This window comes from Bufo bufo, chromosome 1 (genome assembly GCF_905171765.1).
Source record: "Bufo bufo chromosome 1, aBufBuf1.1, whole genome shotgun sequence".
NCBI lineage: Eukaryota > Metazoa > Chordata > Amphibia > Anura > Bufonidae > Bufo > Bufo bufo.
In genome coordinates, this window is record NC_053389.1 from 347444932 (window position 1) to 347462077 (window position 17146).

The window sequence follows — 17146 nt, forward strand, 5'->3', positions numbered from 1 at the left end:
CACCCTCCATCACCCGAATTAACCCCTTGATCGCCCCCTGTCAATCTCCTAGTGAAAGGGAAAAAAGTGATCAGTGTAAACTGTCACTTATTTTTTTTCACTGGTATTGACTTACAGTTTTAGGATAGTTTAGGTCCCTTGGTTAGGTAGTTAGCGCCTAGCCCACCGCAGTCACTTATTCGCTGATTAGCGTATCGCTAATCAGCATTTGTACTTTTATAGTATCTGTAAGTGATCAAAACTGATCAGTCAGATCTATAATTGTATTAGTGTCACCTTAGCTCGCCCTCCACCCAAAACGCAGTGTTTGCCCGATCAGGCCTGATCGGTCGCCCACACGTGCTTTCACCCACGCCCGCCCCACCGCAGTGACAAAAAAAAAATTTTTTTTTGATCACTGCACAATCACTTTACAAGCACTGCGGCGATAAAAAAAAAATCAGTTTTGATATTTTTTATCAACCGCAGCGGCCTCCGGTACTTCGCTAGCCTCCCATTTGTAAGACAGGCTTGCTTTTTTTCTTGGGTAGTCTCAGGGAATACCCCTAAATTTAGTAGTCCAAATGGCAAACAGGGGGTATTCTTCTGAAGAGGCCTACAGGATTCTGACCCAGTCGGATGAGGAATGGGAACCCTCATCTGACGAATCTAGCGGGTCAGAATATGAACCTGTAGAAAGCAGTGGCACTCTGACCCAAAGTTCGGACGAGGAGGTTGAGGTCCCTGATAGCACCAGGCGTACCAGGCCCCGTGTCGCTAGACCACATGTTGTGCAGGATCCGTTTCAAGAGCAGCAGAGTGGGGCTGGCGCTGTCGGATTACGTGGTGAGGCATACACCAGCAGCGCAGCCCATCCTGGACCTAGTACCAGCACTGCCAGAACACATGGTGAAGTGGCGAGCACCAGAAGGGCAGTTGAAGCTGGTACGGTGGCACGTGCAGTAGTTACCCCGTCGCAGCCACCGCAAAGACAGGCCCGTAGAGCTCCTAGAGTCCCTGAGGTGCTGGCAAACCCTGATTGGCAGTCACCAACTTCAGCCGCACCATTAGTTCCCCCTTTCACCGCCCAGTCTGGAGTTCGGGTTGAGACAGCTCAGATCGGTTCGGCCCTGGGATTTTTTGAGCTGTTCTTGACTGCGGAGCTCTTGGACTTAGTCGTGGCAGAAACAAATCAGTATGCCACTCAATTTATATCCGCCAACCCGGGAAGCTTTTATGCCCAGCCTTTCCGGTGGAAACCAGTCCAAGTTTCCGAAATTTAAATTTTTCTGGGCCTTCTCCTCAACATGGGCCTGACAAAAAAGCATGAATTGCAGTCATATTGGTCCACGAACCCGATTCATCACATGCCCATGTTCTCTGCTGCTATGTCCAGGACACGTTTTGAGACCATCCTGCGTTTCCTGCACTTTAGCGACAACAGCACCTCTCGTCCCAGAGGCCACCCAGCTTTTGACCGGCTCCACAAAATTCGGCCCCTCAGACCACTTCAACCAGAAATTTGCAGATTTGTATACCCCCGAGCAAAACATCTGCATAGACGAGTCCCTAATACATTTTACCGGGCGCCTTGGCTTCAAACAATACATCCCAAGCAAGCGTGCCCGGTATGGGGTCAAATTGTATAAGCTCTGTGAAAGGGCCACAGGCTATACCAACAAATTTCGGATATATGAGGGAAAAGATCAGACCCTGGAGCCGGTCGGTTGCCCTGACTACCTGGGGAGCAGTGGGAAGACAGTCTGGGACTTGGTGTCACCCTTATTTGGCAAGGGGTACCATCTTTACGTGGACAATTTGTACACAAGTGTGCCCCTCTTCAGGCATTTGTTCCTAGAACAGATTGGCGCCTGTGGCACCGTGCGACCTAGTCGCGTGGGCTTCCCCCAACGGCTCGTTACCACCCGTCTTGCAAGGGGGGAGAGGGCTGCCTTGTGTAACGAAGAACTGCTCGCGGTGAAATGGAGAGACAAGCGTGACGTTTACATGCTCTCCTCCATTCACGCAGACACGACAATCCAAATTGAAAGGGCAACCCGTGTCATTGAAAAGCCCCTCTGTGTCCACGACTATAATGCGCTCATGGGAGGGGTGGACTTCAATGACCAGATGTTGGCTCCCTATTTAGTTTCCCGACGCACCAGACGCTGGTATAAGAAGGTGTCTGTATATTTAATTCAATTGGCTGCCTATAATAGTTTTGTTCTCTACAGTAAGGCTGGGAGAACACGATCCTTCCTCAAATTTTAGGAAGAGATCATCGAGAACCTTCTGTATCCAGGAGGTTCCGTGGCCCCAACCACCAGAGTAGTGAGCCGTCTACACGAGCGACATTTCCCCAGTGTCGTTCCTGGTACCTCAAAACAACCGCCACCCCGAAAAAAATGTTGTGTCTGTAGCAGGAGTGGAATAAGGCGTGACACCCGCTATTTCTGTCCTGACTGCCCTGACCACCCTGCCCTATGCTTAGGGGAGCGTTTCCGGAAGTACCACACACAGGTACACCTAGCATAGGGATCACATCTCACAGGACAGGCACACAGGGCTATTAGGGCCCTTTCTCTCACAGCTGCTGCAAACCTCTCCTTTCACCTGGGATAAAGTGCATAATGTACTTCGCCACATCTTCGGGCGATTTGCGCTTTGCACATTGTCCCATGGGGAAGGAGAGGTTTGTTCTATAAAGGTTAAAAAAAAATAAAAAAATTACCGGTAAGTAAAAAAGTTAACGTTCAGTTGAAAAAGTTAAAGTTTATATGTTCCGTTCAAATTTTATTATAAAGTTAATAAATTTATTGCGTTGCGGCCTGGTTTTTTTTTATTTTTTTTTACCTTCCAGGTGGACCAACCGATCGACTAGCTGCAGCACTGATGTGCATTCTGACAGAAGCATTGCGCTGCTGTCAGATTACACAAAAGTCTGTGTATGCGGCGCTGCAAGACGAGATTTCTCCTCTGCAGTAAAAGATACGTTTGCCGAGGCATATGAGCTGAGGAAGTGGCGGTGTTCATATGCTTTGGCAAACACTTTGTATATAAAAAAAAAAAAAAAAATCCCGGCAATGATTTATTCATTCACATCGATTGATGTGAATGGAGAAATCTGGTTTGCCAGGGCATACGGGCTAAGTGGGTATGGATGTTGGGCAGAGCTCCTATGTCCTGGCAGACGTCTTTCCCCTCTTTTTTTTTTTTTGGCAGAGATTTTTTCATCCACATTGATTGACGCGAATGAAGAAATCTGTGCTTTTCATTTTTTCTTTCAGCCCAGAGGCTGAACGGAAAAAAAAAAATCTCATTACCTGTATGCTCAATATAAGGAGAATAGCAGAAACTCCTAATGCTGGCCATACATGTAATGATTGCGGAGACCCTCAAATGCCAGGGCAGTACAAACACCCCACAAATGACCCCATTTTGGAAAGAAGACACCCCAAGGTATTCACTGAGGGGCATATTGAGTCCATGAAAGATTGAAATTTTTGTCCCAAGTTAGCGGAAAGGGAGACTGAGAAAAAACAAAAAAATATCAATTTCCGCTAACTTGTGCCAAAAAAAATTAAAAAATTCTATGAACTCGCCATGCCCCTCATTGAATACCTTGGGGTGTCTTCTTTCCAAAATGGGGTCACATGTGGGGTATTTATACTACCCTGGCATTTTAGGGGCCCCAAAGCGTGAGAAGAAGTCTGGTATCCAAATGTCTAAAAATGCCCTCCTAAAAGGAATGTGGGCCCCTTTGCGCATCTAGGCTGCAAAAAAGTGTCACACATGTGGTATCTCCGTACTCAGGAGAAGTTGGGCAATGTGTTTTGGGGTGGTCAAATGACAACTTTGTATAAAAAAAAAAAAAAATGGGAAAAGTTGTCTTTTGCCAAGATATTTCTCTCACCCAGCATGGGTATATGTAAAATGACACCTCAAAACACATTGCCTAACTTCTCCTGAGAACGGAGATACCACATGTGTGACACTTTTTTGCAGCCTAGGTGGGCAAAGGGGCCCACATTCCAAAGAGCCCCTTTCGGACTTCACCGACCATTTTTTACACATTTTGATTTCAAACTCCTTACCACACATTTGGGCCCCTAGAATGCCAGGGCAGTATAACTACCCCACAAGTGACCCCATTTTGGAAAGAAGACACCCCAAGGTATTCGCTGATGGGCATAGTGAGTTCATAGAAGTTTTTATTTTTTGTCACAAGTTAGTGGAATATGAGAATTTGTAAGAAAAAAAACACCAAAAAAAAAACCCATCATTTTCCGCTAACTTGTGACAAAAAATAAAAAGTTCTATGAACTCACTATGCCCATCAGCGAATACCTTAGGGTGTCTACTTTCCGAAATGGGGTCATTTGTGGGGTTTTTCTACTGTCTGGTCATTGTAGAACCTTAGGAAACATGACAGGTGCTCAGAAAGTCAGAGCTGCTTCAAAAAGCAGAAATTTACATTTTTGTACCATAGTTTGTAAACGCTATAACTTTTACCCAAACATTTTTTTTTTTATCAAAGACATGTAGAACAATAAATTTAGAGAAAAATGTATATATGGATGTCGTTTTTTTTGCAAAATTTTACACCTGTAAGTGAAAAATGACATTTTTTTGCAAAAAAATCGTTAAATTTCGATTAATAACAAAAAATGTAAAAATGTCAGCAGCAATGAAATACCACCAAATGAAAGCTCTATTAGCGAGAAGAAAAGGAGGTAAAATTCATTTGGGTGGTAAGTTGCATGACCGAGCAATAAACGGTGAAAGTAGTGTAGGTCAGAAGTGTAAAAAGTGGCCTGGTCATTAAGGGTGTTTAAGCTATAGGGGCTGAGGTGGTTAATTGTGCCAACTTGTGCAGCATTCGGTAGAAGAGTGTGCGCAGTAATTACATAGCGCAAAGTGTGCTGCACCAATTAGCTATTACAACTTGGGTGAACTTATTACTAAGTACAACTTGTGGCACAACAATTATGCAGCACAACTTGTGCACACTGATTGCATAGTATAACTTGTGTGCTAAAAAATAAGGTATTTTCTAACTAGCCTACTACTATATATTAAATTTTAATTATTTTAGTTTTGTACAAAAAAAATTGAGGCCGTAAAGGGGTGAAAGGATCCCAAGTAATCTCAAATCAAATAACACAGGCCTAATCAATCTACACAGCACGGCCAATGGTGCCACATAGCACAGCCTACTCATCTCAAGGATAGGCTGAATTGCAGGAGCTGCACAGCAGCTTAGGGGGTCACTCCGGATACAGCTAAAGTACTGGGGTGATGGGTAAGGTTGGAGGGGGTGTCGGCTCACAGAGACTGGATGCAGGAATGGTTGTTATGGTCTACTACCCCACAGCCTGAGCTGTCAGAGCAATCCTTTGGAAGTGGGGAAGATCGGGCGAACAATTTTTTTTTTTCACTGCAAAATGGCTGCAGCAGTTCTTACGCTTACACATTTAGTTGCCTCACACAGAAATGAGGCAGTAATAGTGTAGGCACAGAATAAACCTGGCCATTCTGCTACTATCTCTGCTGTTGGTGCTTCAGCATTGAAGGACCAATAGCAGCCGTTGCGAGTAGGGATGAGCGAATCGATTCGCATAATACTTTGTTTGAATACTGTACAGAGCATATGCTCCGTACAGTATTAAAATGTCTTGGCTCAGATGAGTTGAAGGTATTACTTTGCGAAGTCTTGCAAGACTTCACATAATCACTTCATAAATTAATTTCTACTGTAAAAAAAATAAAAAATTCCCGAACTCTGGTTCGGTTCCAAGGTACCATGTAAATTAACATCATGGTGTGTTAATGTAATGCTTCCTATACCGCAAGGCATGGTGTGGCAAGGGTTAATAGGAATCTGTCACCACGATTCTAGAATATTATCTGCAGCAATACATGATAAATCCTGCATATAAGGCCGCTTTCAGACGATGGAGTGTCAGACTCCGGACTCGCAGCGTAGCTCCCGGCCTGAACTTCCAGAACTGCTGGGGTAGCATAGCATTATAGTAGTTTATGATGCTATGTAACCCTTAGAGGTCTGGAATGTACTGGTTGACATAATGCTGTCAATGTTATACATTACATTCCAGAACTGTAAGGGTTACATAGCGTCATAAATCATTATAATGCAATGTGATCTCGACAGTGCTGGAAATTCAGACCGGGAGCTGCGCTGCGAGTCTGCAGTGTGACACTCACTCGCCTGAAAGCGGCATAAAGACTCTAGATTGCCTTTTTTTTTTTTTCCTACTGCCAGCACTGAAGACTTGGTTGAAATACACAGTCTGCACTGCTGTGCTAATATAATGGAGAGGCAAGGGAATGGGGGCAGTAGGAAGTCCTCATCTGTAGCACTTGCAGCCACAAGGTTATTTAATAAAATGTATCTGTATAAAGCCTCCTGTGGTTTGTTCTTTTTCTCATTTCTCTCACATGCTCAGTTCCATTCTTCAGCTGCCTCCTGAGCTGTGATAAGGGGAGAAAGGACACACCCCTTGAGATGCAACAGAAAGGACACTTCCCATGAGCTGCCAGCTTATTATAAATCTAGTAAAACAATTAATGGGGAGATCTCTGTCCTTGTGAGGTACGGGGCTGGTTCTAGCTTTGCAGGAAAGACTCATGTACTATACGATGATGTTGGTTTTTCGTTATTTAAATTAATGATGGGATATCTCTCCTTAAGGCTACATGCACACGACCGTATGTGTTTTGCGGTCCGCAAAAAAAACAGATGACGTTCCATATGCCATCGTTTTTTTTTGCGGATCCTTTGTAATAATGCCTATCCTTGTCTGCAAACTAGAAAAAAATAGGAAATGCACTATTTTTTTTTGCGGAGCAACTGAACGGACATACTGATGCGGACAGCACACGGAAATGAATGGGTCCGCATCCTATCTGCAAAATAAACGGATCGGACACGGAAACAAAATACGGTCGTGTGCATGAGGCCTTAAGGATAGCAAATTAAATATTGTATGGAGGGATGGAACAACTTTCTTCCATAAAAAGACAAAGGACAGTTTATAAAGAGCACTGAAATCCAGCTGTGACCCTCTGCTCAGACCAGTCGAAAAAAAGGTGAACTTAACAGTGGGCTTACAAGCACACTACCACTCCACGCAAAGAAGAGACTCCGGACCCCATCATTTTTTGGATCATGGGGGTGGGGTCCAAGTAGTTGGATCTCTGCGATCCATTATTAAAAATTTTTATGGGATAACCCCTTTAAAGCTAGTGTTAAAAAATGTTTCTAATACGTTTCAAGCATATTTTTGTAAAGTACAGTGATCAATTACCTCAGAGGGATATGTGGGTATACCACAAATGTGCAGCAAAATGAACACAGTACATGCAGACTTTTCCCCAACATTACCGGATCATAAATGACATGCAGAACACCCCCATAACTATAGCATTTGATACAGGCTGTTTGTTTTAACCAGTTCCTACCTGCCATGATGTCATCAAGAGTATCATTTAGCGTTTGAGCTGGAGGAGCAATCATTAAGTTGTCTGCAACTTGAGATGTCAAAGTGCTATTGACGGGAGGCCAATCCAGTGCTACTTTACTGCAAGATGTGACCGATTCACTAGAATCCATTCCTGAAAGTCCTAAGTTATTAATTAATTTTGGCATCAAGTCCACGGATGACAAACCCCTCTCTTCACCACAAGTCTGTGCAATCACCTTGTGGCTTCCAGTACTAAACCCATCTAATTCTATACACTTGTCATTTGAAAAAATATTTTCATCGACCATTAATGTAGATTCGCTAGATACTGAAGAAGGCTGGAGAACAGAAGTTTCTGTGCTAGGAGCATCTTCGACAATCTCCTTGGTGACCTGTTGCTGAGCTTTCATCTGTAATTGCCTTTCAACTTTTTGAAGTTCTTTTAGGATTTTCTTTTTCTTCTGGACCTGTTCTTCTCTGTTCTTCTTTAATTCTTCGATTCTATCCTTATTTAAAGGTTCACCTTGAATCAGTTCTAAAGATTTTAGCTGTGCTCGTTCAATAGCACTAATTCGTTGCCCAAGTTCACTGAGTTTTCCTTCAGTTTCTTCCACTATACATTCCAGGGGCTGAAATGGATGAAGAGATCTTTGTTCTTTACCTGAAGCGTGGATGTTATTAGGAGTCTTTTTTGATGCACCTGTATAAAAATACAGACTTCTTTACAGACAGCGGAAATAGTAATATTAACATGAAAAATTGCAGCGCTAACATTTATTATTTTGTACAATGCAATTACAGGATAATATATACCAAAAGGTAAACCCTACTCAAATAAGCCATTTTTACCCGACTTGTACAGTTTTGGCATATCCACAGGCTGCTGGTAGGAAATTACCCGTCTGAACATCTGAAATGAATGGTGTGGATCTGCAATACCTAGCTTCTGAAGGTAAAACATTCTATGACATGGCTATTGTTTCAATTAATGTGCAACAGCTCTCTGCTGTGGCTCACAGCCCGGTCCTCTATGACTTTCAGATTACCATTATAAATATTTAACATTAAGACTTAAACTACCAAAATCAATAATGACAAACTTATTTTGTGGAATATTCTTCTCTGTGTGTTATTAATTCATCAAACTTCAACAATGAAAAAAGGGAATTGTTTTAAAGCAATATTCATGGAAAACACTTAATTTGACTTTCATTTTGGCAGTACTATTTCACTGAAATGTAAAGAGGACCATGAAATGCAGCGCATTCTGCAGGCAGCATGTTACACAGCTGGAAAAGCGGAGAAGATTGATATATAGTTTTGAGTGAAAAATTTCAGTACAATTTCTAATACATTTAATAAAATAAAACAGGTGTATTCAATTTTTTACCTCTTTTTTTATATAATCGGAAATCATACAATTTTCTAATATACATGTATTTTACATTCTTAAAAGGGGTTGTCCGGGTTCAGAGTTGAACCTGGACATACCCCCATTTTCACCCAGGAAGCCCCCCCGCCCCCCGACTTGAGCATCGGAACAGTTCATGCTTCGATGCGCTCCTTTGCCCTGCGCTAAATCGTGCAGGGCAAAGGCATTTTCAAGAATTCCGGTGACGTACCGAGCTCTCCATGGGGCTGCCAGGAAGCCCGGTGACGTCACCAGCACTGATGGGCGGACTTTAGCGCTGCCCTAGCCAGTAAAACAGAAGCTTCCGCCCGGCAGTGTGTTATTGAAAACAAAAGAGCCCTTGCCCTGCGCGATCTAGCGCTGTAAAAAAAAAAGAGCCCTTGCCCTGCGCGATCTAGCGCAGGGCAAGGGAGTGCATCGGTGCATGAGATGCTCCGATGCCAACATCAGAGGGGGATGCCTGGGTGAAAATAAGGGCATGTCCGGGGTCAGCTCTGAACCCGGACAACCCCTTTAAGTACCGTTCTTATTTCACAAAGCTGACACATACAGTCAGGTCCATAAATATTGGGACCGACACAATTGTAAAATTTTTGGCTCTATACACCACAATAGATTTGAAATGAAACAAACAAGATGTGCTGTAACTGCAGACTGTCAGCTTTAATTTGTGGGTATTTACATCCAAATCAGGTGAACGGTGTAGGAATTAGAACAGTTTGCATATGTGCCTCCCACTTGTTAAGGGGCCAAAAGTAATGGGACAGCATAATCCTAAATCAAACTTTTACTTTTTAAAAATACTTGGTTGCAAATCCTTTGCAGTCAATTACAGCCTGAAGTCTGGAACGCATAGACATCACCAGACGCTGGGTTTCATCCCTGGTGATGCTTTGCCAGGCCTCTGCTGCAACTGTCTTCAGTTCCTGCTTGTTCTTGGGGCATTTTCCCTTCAGTTTTGTCTTCAGCAAGTGAAATGCATGCTCAATCGGATTCTAGTCAGGTGATTGACTTGGCCATTGCATAACATTCCACTTCTTTCCCTTAAAAAACTCTTCGGTTACTTTTGCAGTATGTTTTGGGTCATTGTCCATCTGCAGTGTGAAGCGCCGTCCAATGAGTTCTGAAGCATTTGACTGAATATGAGCAGATAATATTGCCCGAAACACTTCAGAATTAATCATGCTGCTTTTGTCAGCGGTCACATCATCAATAAATACAAGAGAACCAGTTCCATTGGCAGCCATACATCCCCACGCCATAACACTGCTTCACTAAAGAGGTGGTATGCTTAGGATCATGAGTAGTTCCTTTCCTTTTCCATACTCTTCTCTTCCCATCACTCTGGTACAAGTTGATCTTGGTCTCATCTGTCCATAGGATGTTGTTTCTGAACTGTGAAGGCTTTTTTAGATGTCATTTGGCAAACTCATCTGGCCTTCCTGTTTTTGAAGCTCACCAACGGTTTACATCTTGTGGTGAACCCTCTGTATTCACTCTGGTGAAGTCTTCTCTTGATTGTTGACTTTGACACACATACACCTACCTCCTGGAGAGTGTTCTTGATCTGGCCAAATGTTGTGAAGGGCATTTTCTTCACCAGGGAAAGAATTCTTCGGTCATCCACCACAGTTGTTTTCCGTGCTCTTCCAGGTGTTTTGGTGTTGCTGAGCTCACCGATGCGTTCCTCCTTTTTAAGACTGTTCCAAACAGTTGTTTTGGCCACGCCTAATGTTTTTGCTATCTCTCTGATGGGTTTGTTTTGTTTTTTCAGCCTAATGATGGCTTGCTTCACTGATAGTGACAGCTCTTTGGATCTCATCTTGAGAGTTGACAGCAACAGATTCCAAAAGCAAAAAGCACACTTGAAATGAACTCTGGACCTTTTATCTGCTCATTGTAATTGAGATAATGAGGGAATAACACACACCTGGCCATGGAACAGCTGGGAAGCCAATTGTCCCATTACTTTTGGTCCCGTAACAAGTGGGTGGCACATATGCAAACTGTTGTAATTTCTACACCGTTCACCAGATTTGGATGTAAATACCCTCAAATTAAAGCTGACAGTCTGCAGTTAAAGCACATCTTGTTTGTTTCATTTCAAATCCATTGTGGTGGTGTATAGAGTCAAAAATGTTAGAATTGTGTCGATGTCCCAATATTTATGGACTTAACTGTAGCTCATTTCTTATCTTACTGTTAACTATGTGGCTTAAATAAGTGTTTATTAGACGACCTACACAAAGTGAAAGTACCATTCACACAGCTAGACAAACTAACCCCTTTGTGACAGAAGGGCTCAATATTTTTAATAAATGCCCAATTAAAAAAAAAATTAGCCACAAAATGATAAAGCCCAAAAAAATATATATAATTGCCCCTGAAGAGCCTTTAACGCCTTTCCAACCAACGCTGCACGTGTAAGGGTGTGTCCATAGGAATACAATGTTATTTTTCACACACTCCAAGAGTAAAAAAAAAAATAATAAAAATTCAAATACCCCCTTTCCCCAAAGTAAAAATAAAAATACATTAAAAAAATAACACATAATAAGCGCCATGGCGTGCGAAAAAGCCTGTACTATTAAAATATAAAAATAAATATTTATCCAATACCGCAAAAAAGCTTTTTTGGTCACTTCTACAAAAGTGATCAAAATGTCATACAAACCCTAAAATGTTATCTATGAAAAGTACAGAACGCCCCAAAAAAAAAAAAACACTCGCACAGCTCCGTACACAAAACTACAAAAAAAAGCTCTGAATTAGAGATTCGGTAACTATTAATTTACTGGTAAAAAGGTAATTAAGTTATGGATTCCGTTACCATGGACCATAACGCAATTCTTTGACGGAATGAATAACGGAATGCCTTTAGAGTCATAATAGATGGGCTGCATAATGGATCCGTCCCGTTTCAGTTATGCAGGGGAGTCTTCTCCTGCATAACGGAAAAGGGACGGATCCGTTTTGCAGCCCATAGATTTCTATTATGACGGAATAAATAACGGAATGCCTCTGAAGGCATTCCGTTATAGAATTGCATTATGGTCCGTGGTAATGGAAATCATAACTCAATTCACCTTTTACCAGTAAACGAAGCGTGAACGAATTTCAAAATATGAAATTCGCTCATCTCTAGTCTGAAAAACAAGGTTTGCATTTTTTGCAGTATTAAAACGAAAGAATCTCCGTAATTATACTGATCTGGAGAATAAAAGCAACAGGTCAGTTTTACCGTATAGGGACCACCGTAAAAACAAAACCCACAAAATGTTGCGCAATAGTGTTTTTTCCCCCCCAATTTCACACCGTTTGGATTTTTTTCTTCAAGCTCCCCCCTAAGGCTACTTTCACACTAGCATTCGGGGCTCCGCTTGTGAGTTCCGTTTGAAGGCTCTCACAAGCGGCCCCGAACGGATGCGTCCAGTCCTAATGCATTCTGAGTGGATGCGGATCCGCTCAGAATGCATCAGTTTGGCACCGTTTGTCCTCCGCTCCGCTCAGCAGGCGGACCCCTGAACACAGCTTGCAGCGTTCGGGTGTCCGCCTGGCCGTGCGGAGGCAAACGGATCCGTCCAGACTTACAATGTAAGTCAATGGGGACGGATCTGTTTGAAGTTGACACAATATGGCTCAATTTTCAAACGGATCCGTCCCCCATTGATATTCAATGTAAAGTCAAAACGGATCCGTTTGCATTATCATGAACAAAAAAAAATATATATATATATATATATATATATATATATATATATATTATATATTATATATATATATATATATATATATATATATATATAAATATATATATATATATATATATATATATATATATTTTTTTTTTTGTTCATGATAATGCAAACGGATCCGTTTTGACTTTACATTGAAAGTCAATGGGGGACGGATCTGTTTGAAAATTGAGCCATATTGTGTCAACTTCAAACAGATTCGTCCCCATTGACTTACATTGTAAGTCAGGACGGATCCGCTTGCCTCCGCACGGCCAGGCGGACACCCGAACGCTGCAAGCAGCGTTCAGGGGTCCGCCTGCTGAGCGGAGCGGAGGACAAACGGTGCCAAACTGATGCATTGTGAGCGGATCCGCATCCACTCAGAATGCATTAGGACTGGACGGATCCGTTCGGGGCCGCTTGTGAGAGCCTTCAAACGGAACTCACAAGCGGAGCCCCGAACGCTAGTGTGAAAGTAGCCTAATAGGTGCGGATCCGTCTGTTCACATACCAGACGGATCCGCACCTAACGCAGGTGTGAAAGTAGCCTAAATCATATGCAATATTAAATGGTTGAATTAGAAAATGCAACTTGTTCCGCAAAAAACAAGCCCTCATAGGGCTATGTGAATAGAAAAATAAAAAAGTTATGGCCCCAGAAAGGCAAGAAGTGAAAAATAAAAAGCACAAACGAAGAAAAAAAAAAAACCAGGGCTGAAAGGGTTAAGTCTACCCCAATGGACAGCTATCAGTGAACAGCAGCTCTCTCTGTATACACCCTTAGGCTTCATTCACAGAACACTGTCCGCGAGATACCAGACTGGCATCCTGCTTAGTGCAGGAGCGCACCGAGTCATTGGCTGCAATGACGCCGTACGCTTTGTGCTGCCGCAGCAGTGCAGTAATACACTCGTATGATCTAAACTAGTGTAGTACTGTACTGCTGCGGTGGCACAAAGTGCACGGCATCCTAGCAACCAATGACGCCGTGCTCTCCTGCACTAAGCAGGATGCCAGTCTGGTATCTCACGGACAGTGTTCCACAGATGTGTGAATGAAGCCTTACACAGTGAGTGCTACCAATCACGGATAACACCTAACCATGTATAACGGAAGTCACAAAAAAACTTATTTAATGTATAAATTACAAGGTTTACTGAGTCTTTTCGCACAAAACGTATCAAACTGCTCAGCCTCTCCAGCTCTAACATGTTGCACAGTTTTTTGGTCACAGGTTCTCTTTAAACACAAAATATTGTCCTTCTGTAGCAGCCAACAGAAATAAAGACCTCCTACATAGATAAGCAGTCCATTGTTTATTTATTGCTGCTGTGAGGGGAAGATGGTATCTGGAAGCTAGTGTTCATGATAATAGTTTATGTATGACAGCGCTATTGTTCTCGATAGGCCTAGATAAAGATACCCGCATTCATTCTTGTGATGCCATCATTGAGTGAGGACAGGAAGGCTATTTGTGGTTGCAGTGATGGTCTGAGAATGTTAAGGGCAAAATGTCCGAATTTTTTTATGCTAGTTAAAACCAGATTGCAACAAAAATCCTTTTTCTGAGCAGTTTTAGGCTACTTTCACACTTGCGTTCAGAGCGGATCAGTCTGGTGTCTGCACAGACGGATCCGCTCCTATAATGCAGACGTTGGGATCCGTTCAGAACGGATCCGTCTGCATTATAGTTTAGAAAAAATTCCAAGTCTGAAAGTTGTTCAGACGGATCCGTCCAGACTTTACATTGAAAGTCAATGGGGACGGATCAGTTTGAAAATTGAGCCATATTCTGTCAACTTCAAACGGATCCGTCCCCATTGACTTACATTGTAAGTCTGGACGGATCCGTTTGCCTCTGCACGGCCAGGCGGACACCCGAACGCTGCAAGCAGCGTTCGGGTGTCCGCCTGCTGAGCGGAGCGGAGGCTGAACACTGCCAGACTGATGCATTCTGAGCGGATCCGCATCCACTCAGAATGCATTGGGGCAGTACGGATGCGTTCGGGGCAGCTTGTGAGAGCCTTCAAACGGAGCTCACAAGCGGAGCCCCGAACGCTAGTGTGAAAGTAGCCTATTCTAACTTTTTGAGCTGTTCTTTACATCATTTAGAGATGCTTTACTTCCTGACATGGCTATGGCCCATGGTGTTTGCTGTAGAGCAGCGTTTCCCAACCAGTGTGCCTCCAGCTGTTGCAAAACTACAACTCCCAGCATGCCCGCACAGCCAACAGCTGGAGGCACACTGGTTGGGAAACGCTGCTGTAGAGTACATAGAGTTAGTGTGTGTATGTATTATATATATTGTGTTTCTCCAAAAATAAGACAGGGTCTTATTTTTATTTTTTTCTCCGACAAAAATGGTTAGGGCTTATTATTGGGGTAGGGCTTATTTTGGCTCCATGAACATATTTTATTTAGACACATGCCAATTACAGAACAGTCCCTGGACAGTGTTTATATTAAATATGACTATAACCCCCCTCAACCATAGGAAAGCACCCATATACTGCAGTACATGGGTGCATTCCTATGGATGAGGAGGGTTATAGTGATATTTGCCACACATTTTTCATTCTGGTTGCCTCTAAGCCGTCCTTACCCAAGGAACCTAGGCAGCAATCTACGGTACCAGGGAGAGCAGATATGGCACGGGAGAGATGTAGGGAGCTCCTCCAGGCAGCAGAGAGAAGGAGATCCTCCTGCTGCCTCCTTCATGCAAGTAAGAACGTGTTGCGGGCTGGTGGCAGTACAGGACATACAGAGAAGCCGCCAACCCGCCCAACGTGAAAGTGAAGGGACGCACGGGCTGCAGGCATAATTTAGCGTTTAGTGAAGCCGCCAGCCCGCCCGTCAGGTGCTGCGATGTATGTGTGGGCTGGCTGCTTCGCTGAAGGCTAATTCACTGAAGCCTGCGCTGCCCGCCCGCCTACAGTTTCATGGCAGCTCAGGAGCCATTAATGAGCGCTCCTGAGCTGCTGCAGCCCGCACATTTCCCCCACTTCCCTTTATATCAAATAAAATACGGCTGTATCTAGGGCTTATTTTTGGAGTAGGGCTTATATTTTAAGCTTACTCGAAAAAAAAAACTGCAAACTAGCGCTAGGGCTTATTATAAGGGTAGGGCTTATTTTCGGGGGAAACACGGTGTGTGTATGTGTATGTGTATATATATATATATATATATATATATATATATATATATATATATATATATATATATATATATATAAATTTTTCCCCCATGTAGAAGGAGGGAAAAAAAATTATTACATACAGGTAGAATACATAGAGTTTCTTAGAATTTTAGCAATTTCCTATAATGTATTATATAAATAACTTGTATGTAAATATTCTAAGAAAAGAAAACAACTATTTTTTTCATTTTGCCTAGGGTTTTTTCTGTTTTACACATATTGATAACCTGTCCTTAGGTAGGGGTCCAACACTCAACAATAGTGTTGAGTGAAGTTAGCTTCGGATGAAGCATCCGAAGTCGCCTCATTTAAAACTTCAGTATAATACTGTATGGACATCCGTCTTCGTACAGTATTAGAATGTATGGGCTCCAATGAGCCAAAGTTAGTTAGTTATTCACGAAGTCGCGCGTGACTTCGTTGATTAACTTCAGTAGTTGATTTTTAAAGTGGAAAACCAGTTTAAAACTTGAAACCAAACTCTGCTTCGGCTCTGACTAGTACCTCGGAACCGAAGCAAAGTTTGGTTTCAAGTTTTAAAGTCGTTTTCCACTTTAACAACCAATTACCGAAGTTATTCAGCGAGGAGACATAAACCCAGCATAATTTAAAAATAAATATAAATAAAAATAGGAAAATATTATTTTATATCATAAAAATTATTTTAAAAAATGCTTACCTTTTCCTGAATCTATCTGGTCTGGAGGCTTATCTGGCTCTCGAGGTGGCACGACCGTGGCAATTGTATGCATTGGTACACAAGAAACCTACAGCACATCAAGCATTACACAAGTTCATTTGAATGTTACTTATATTATAACAGATAAAAAAAATTAAAAAAAAGGAAGGATTTTTGGTTATCCACTGATAAGATCCTTTTCTTACAGGGTTCACTGGGGGACACAGAAGGCAGATGGTATAGGCTGCTGCTACTATGAGGCGGATAAGCAATAAGTTAAGGCACAATTACACCTGAAGATAATTGTGAAGATCATCGCTAACAAGCATTCATATGAATGCTCGTTTGTGAGGATCTGGCAGTGTAATACTGCCACTGATAACCCAATAAACGAGTAAACAGTCGTTCAACGGGTAATTGGAATCTATTAGAAGGTTTAAAAATCCTCGTTTGTTGGCAAAAAGTGATTCAGTATGGGGACGAGTGATGGCATTAGAGATCGCTCTTCCCCATACTGAGGAGTAGATTACTGCATGTAATATCAACTGTCTCCTCCACTAGCAAGCAGACAATTGCCAGAAAGGAACACTTCCTTCCCAACAACCTCCTTCATCTATCTGCCTATGTAATACGGCCCTTAGTGCCTTCCGCGCAGGCTA

General features: G+C 42.6%; 1 protein-coding gene across 1 annotated transcript in view; it reads right to left on the reverse strand.

Annotated features, from left to right (window-relative positions):
• LOC121009545 (ankyrin repeat and KH domain-containing protein 1-like) overlaps positions 1 to 17146 on the reverse strand; it is a 307110-nt gene that overhangs the window by 142542 nt on the left and 147422 nt on the right. The window contains exons 14-15 of the mRNA XM_040442755.1: positions 16488 to 16575; positions 7462 to 8163 (exon numbers count right to left, since the gene is read on the reverse strand). Of these exons, the coding sequence (XP_040298689.1) occupies positions 7462 to 8163; positions 16488 to 16575 (790 nt within the window). The remainder of the gene's footprint in view (positions 1 to 7461; positions 8164 to 16487; positions 16576 to 17146) is intronic.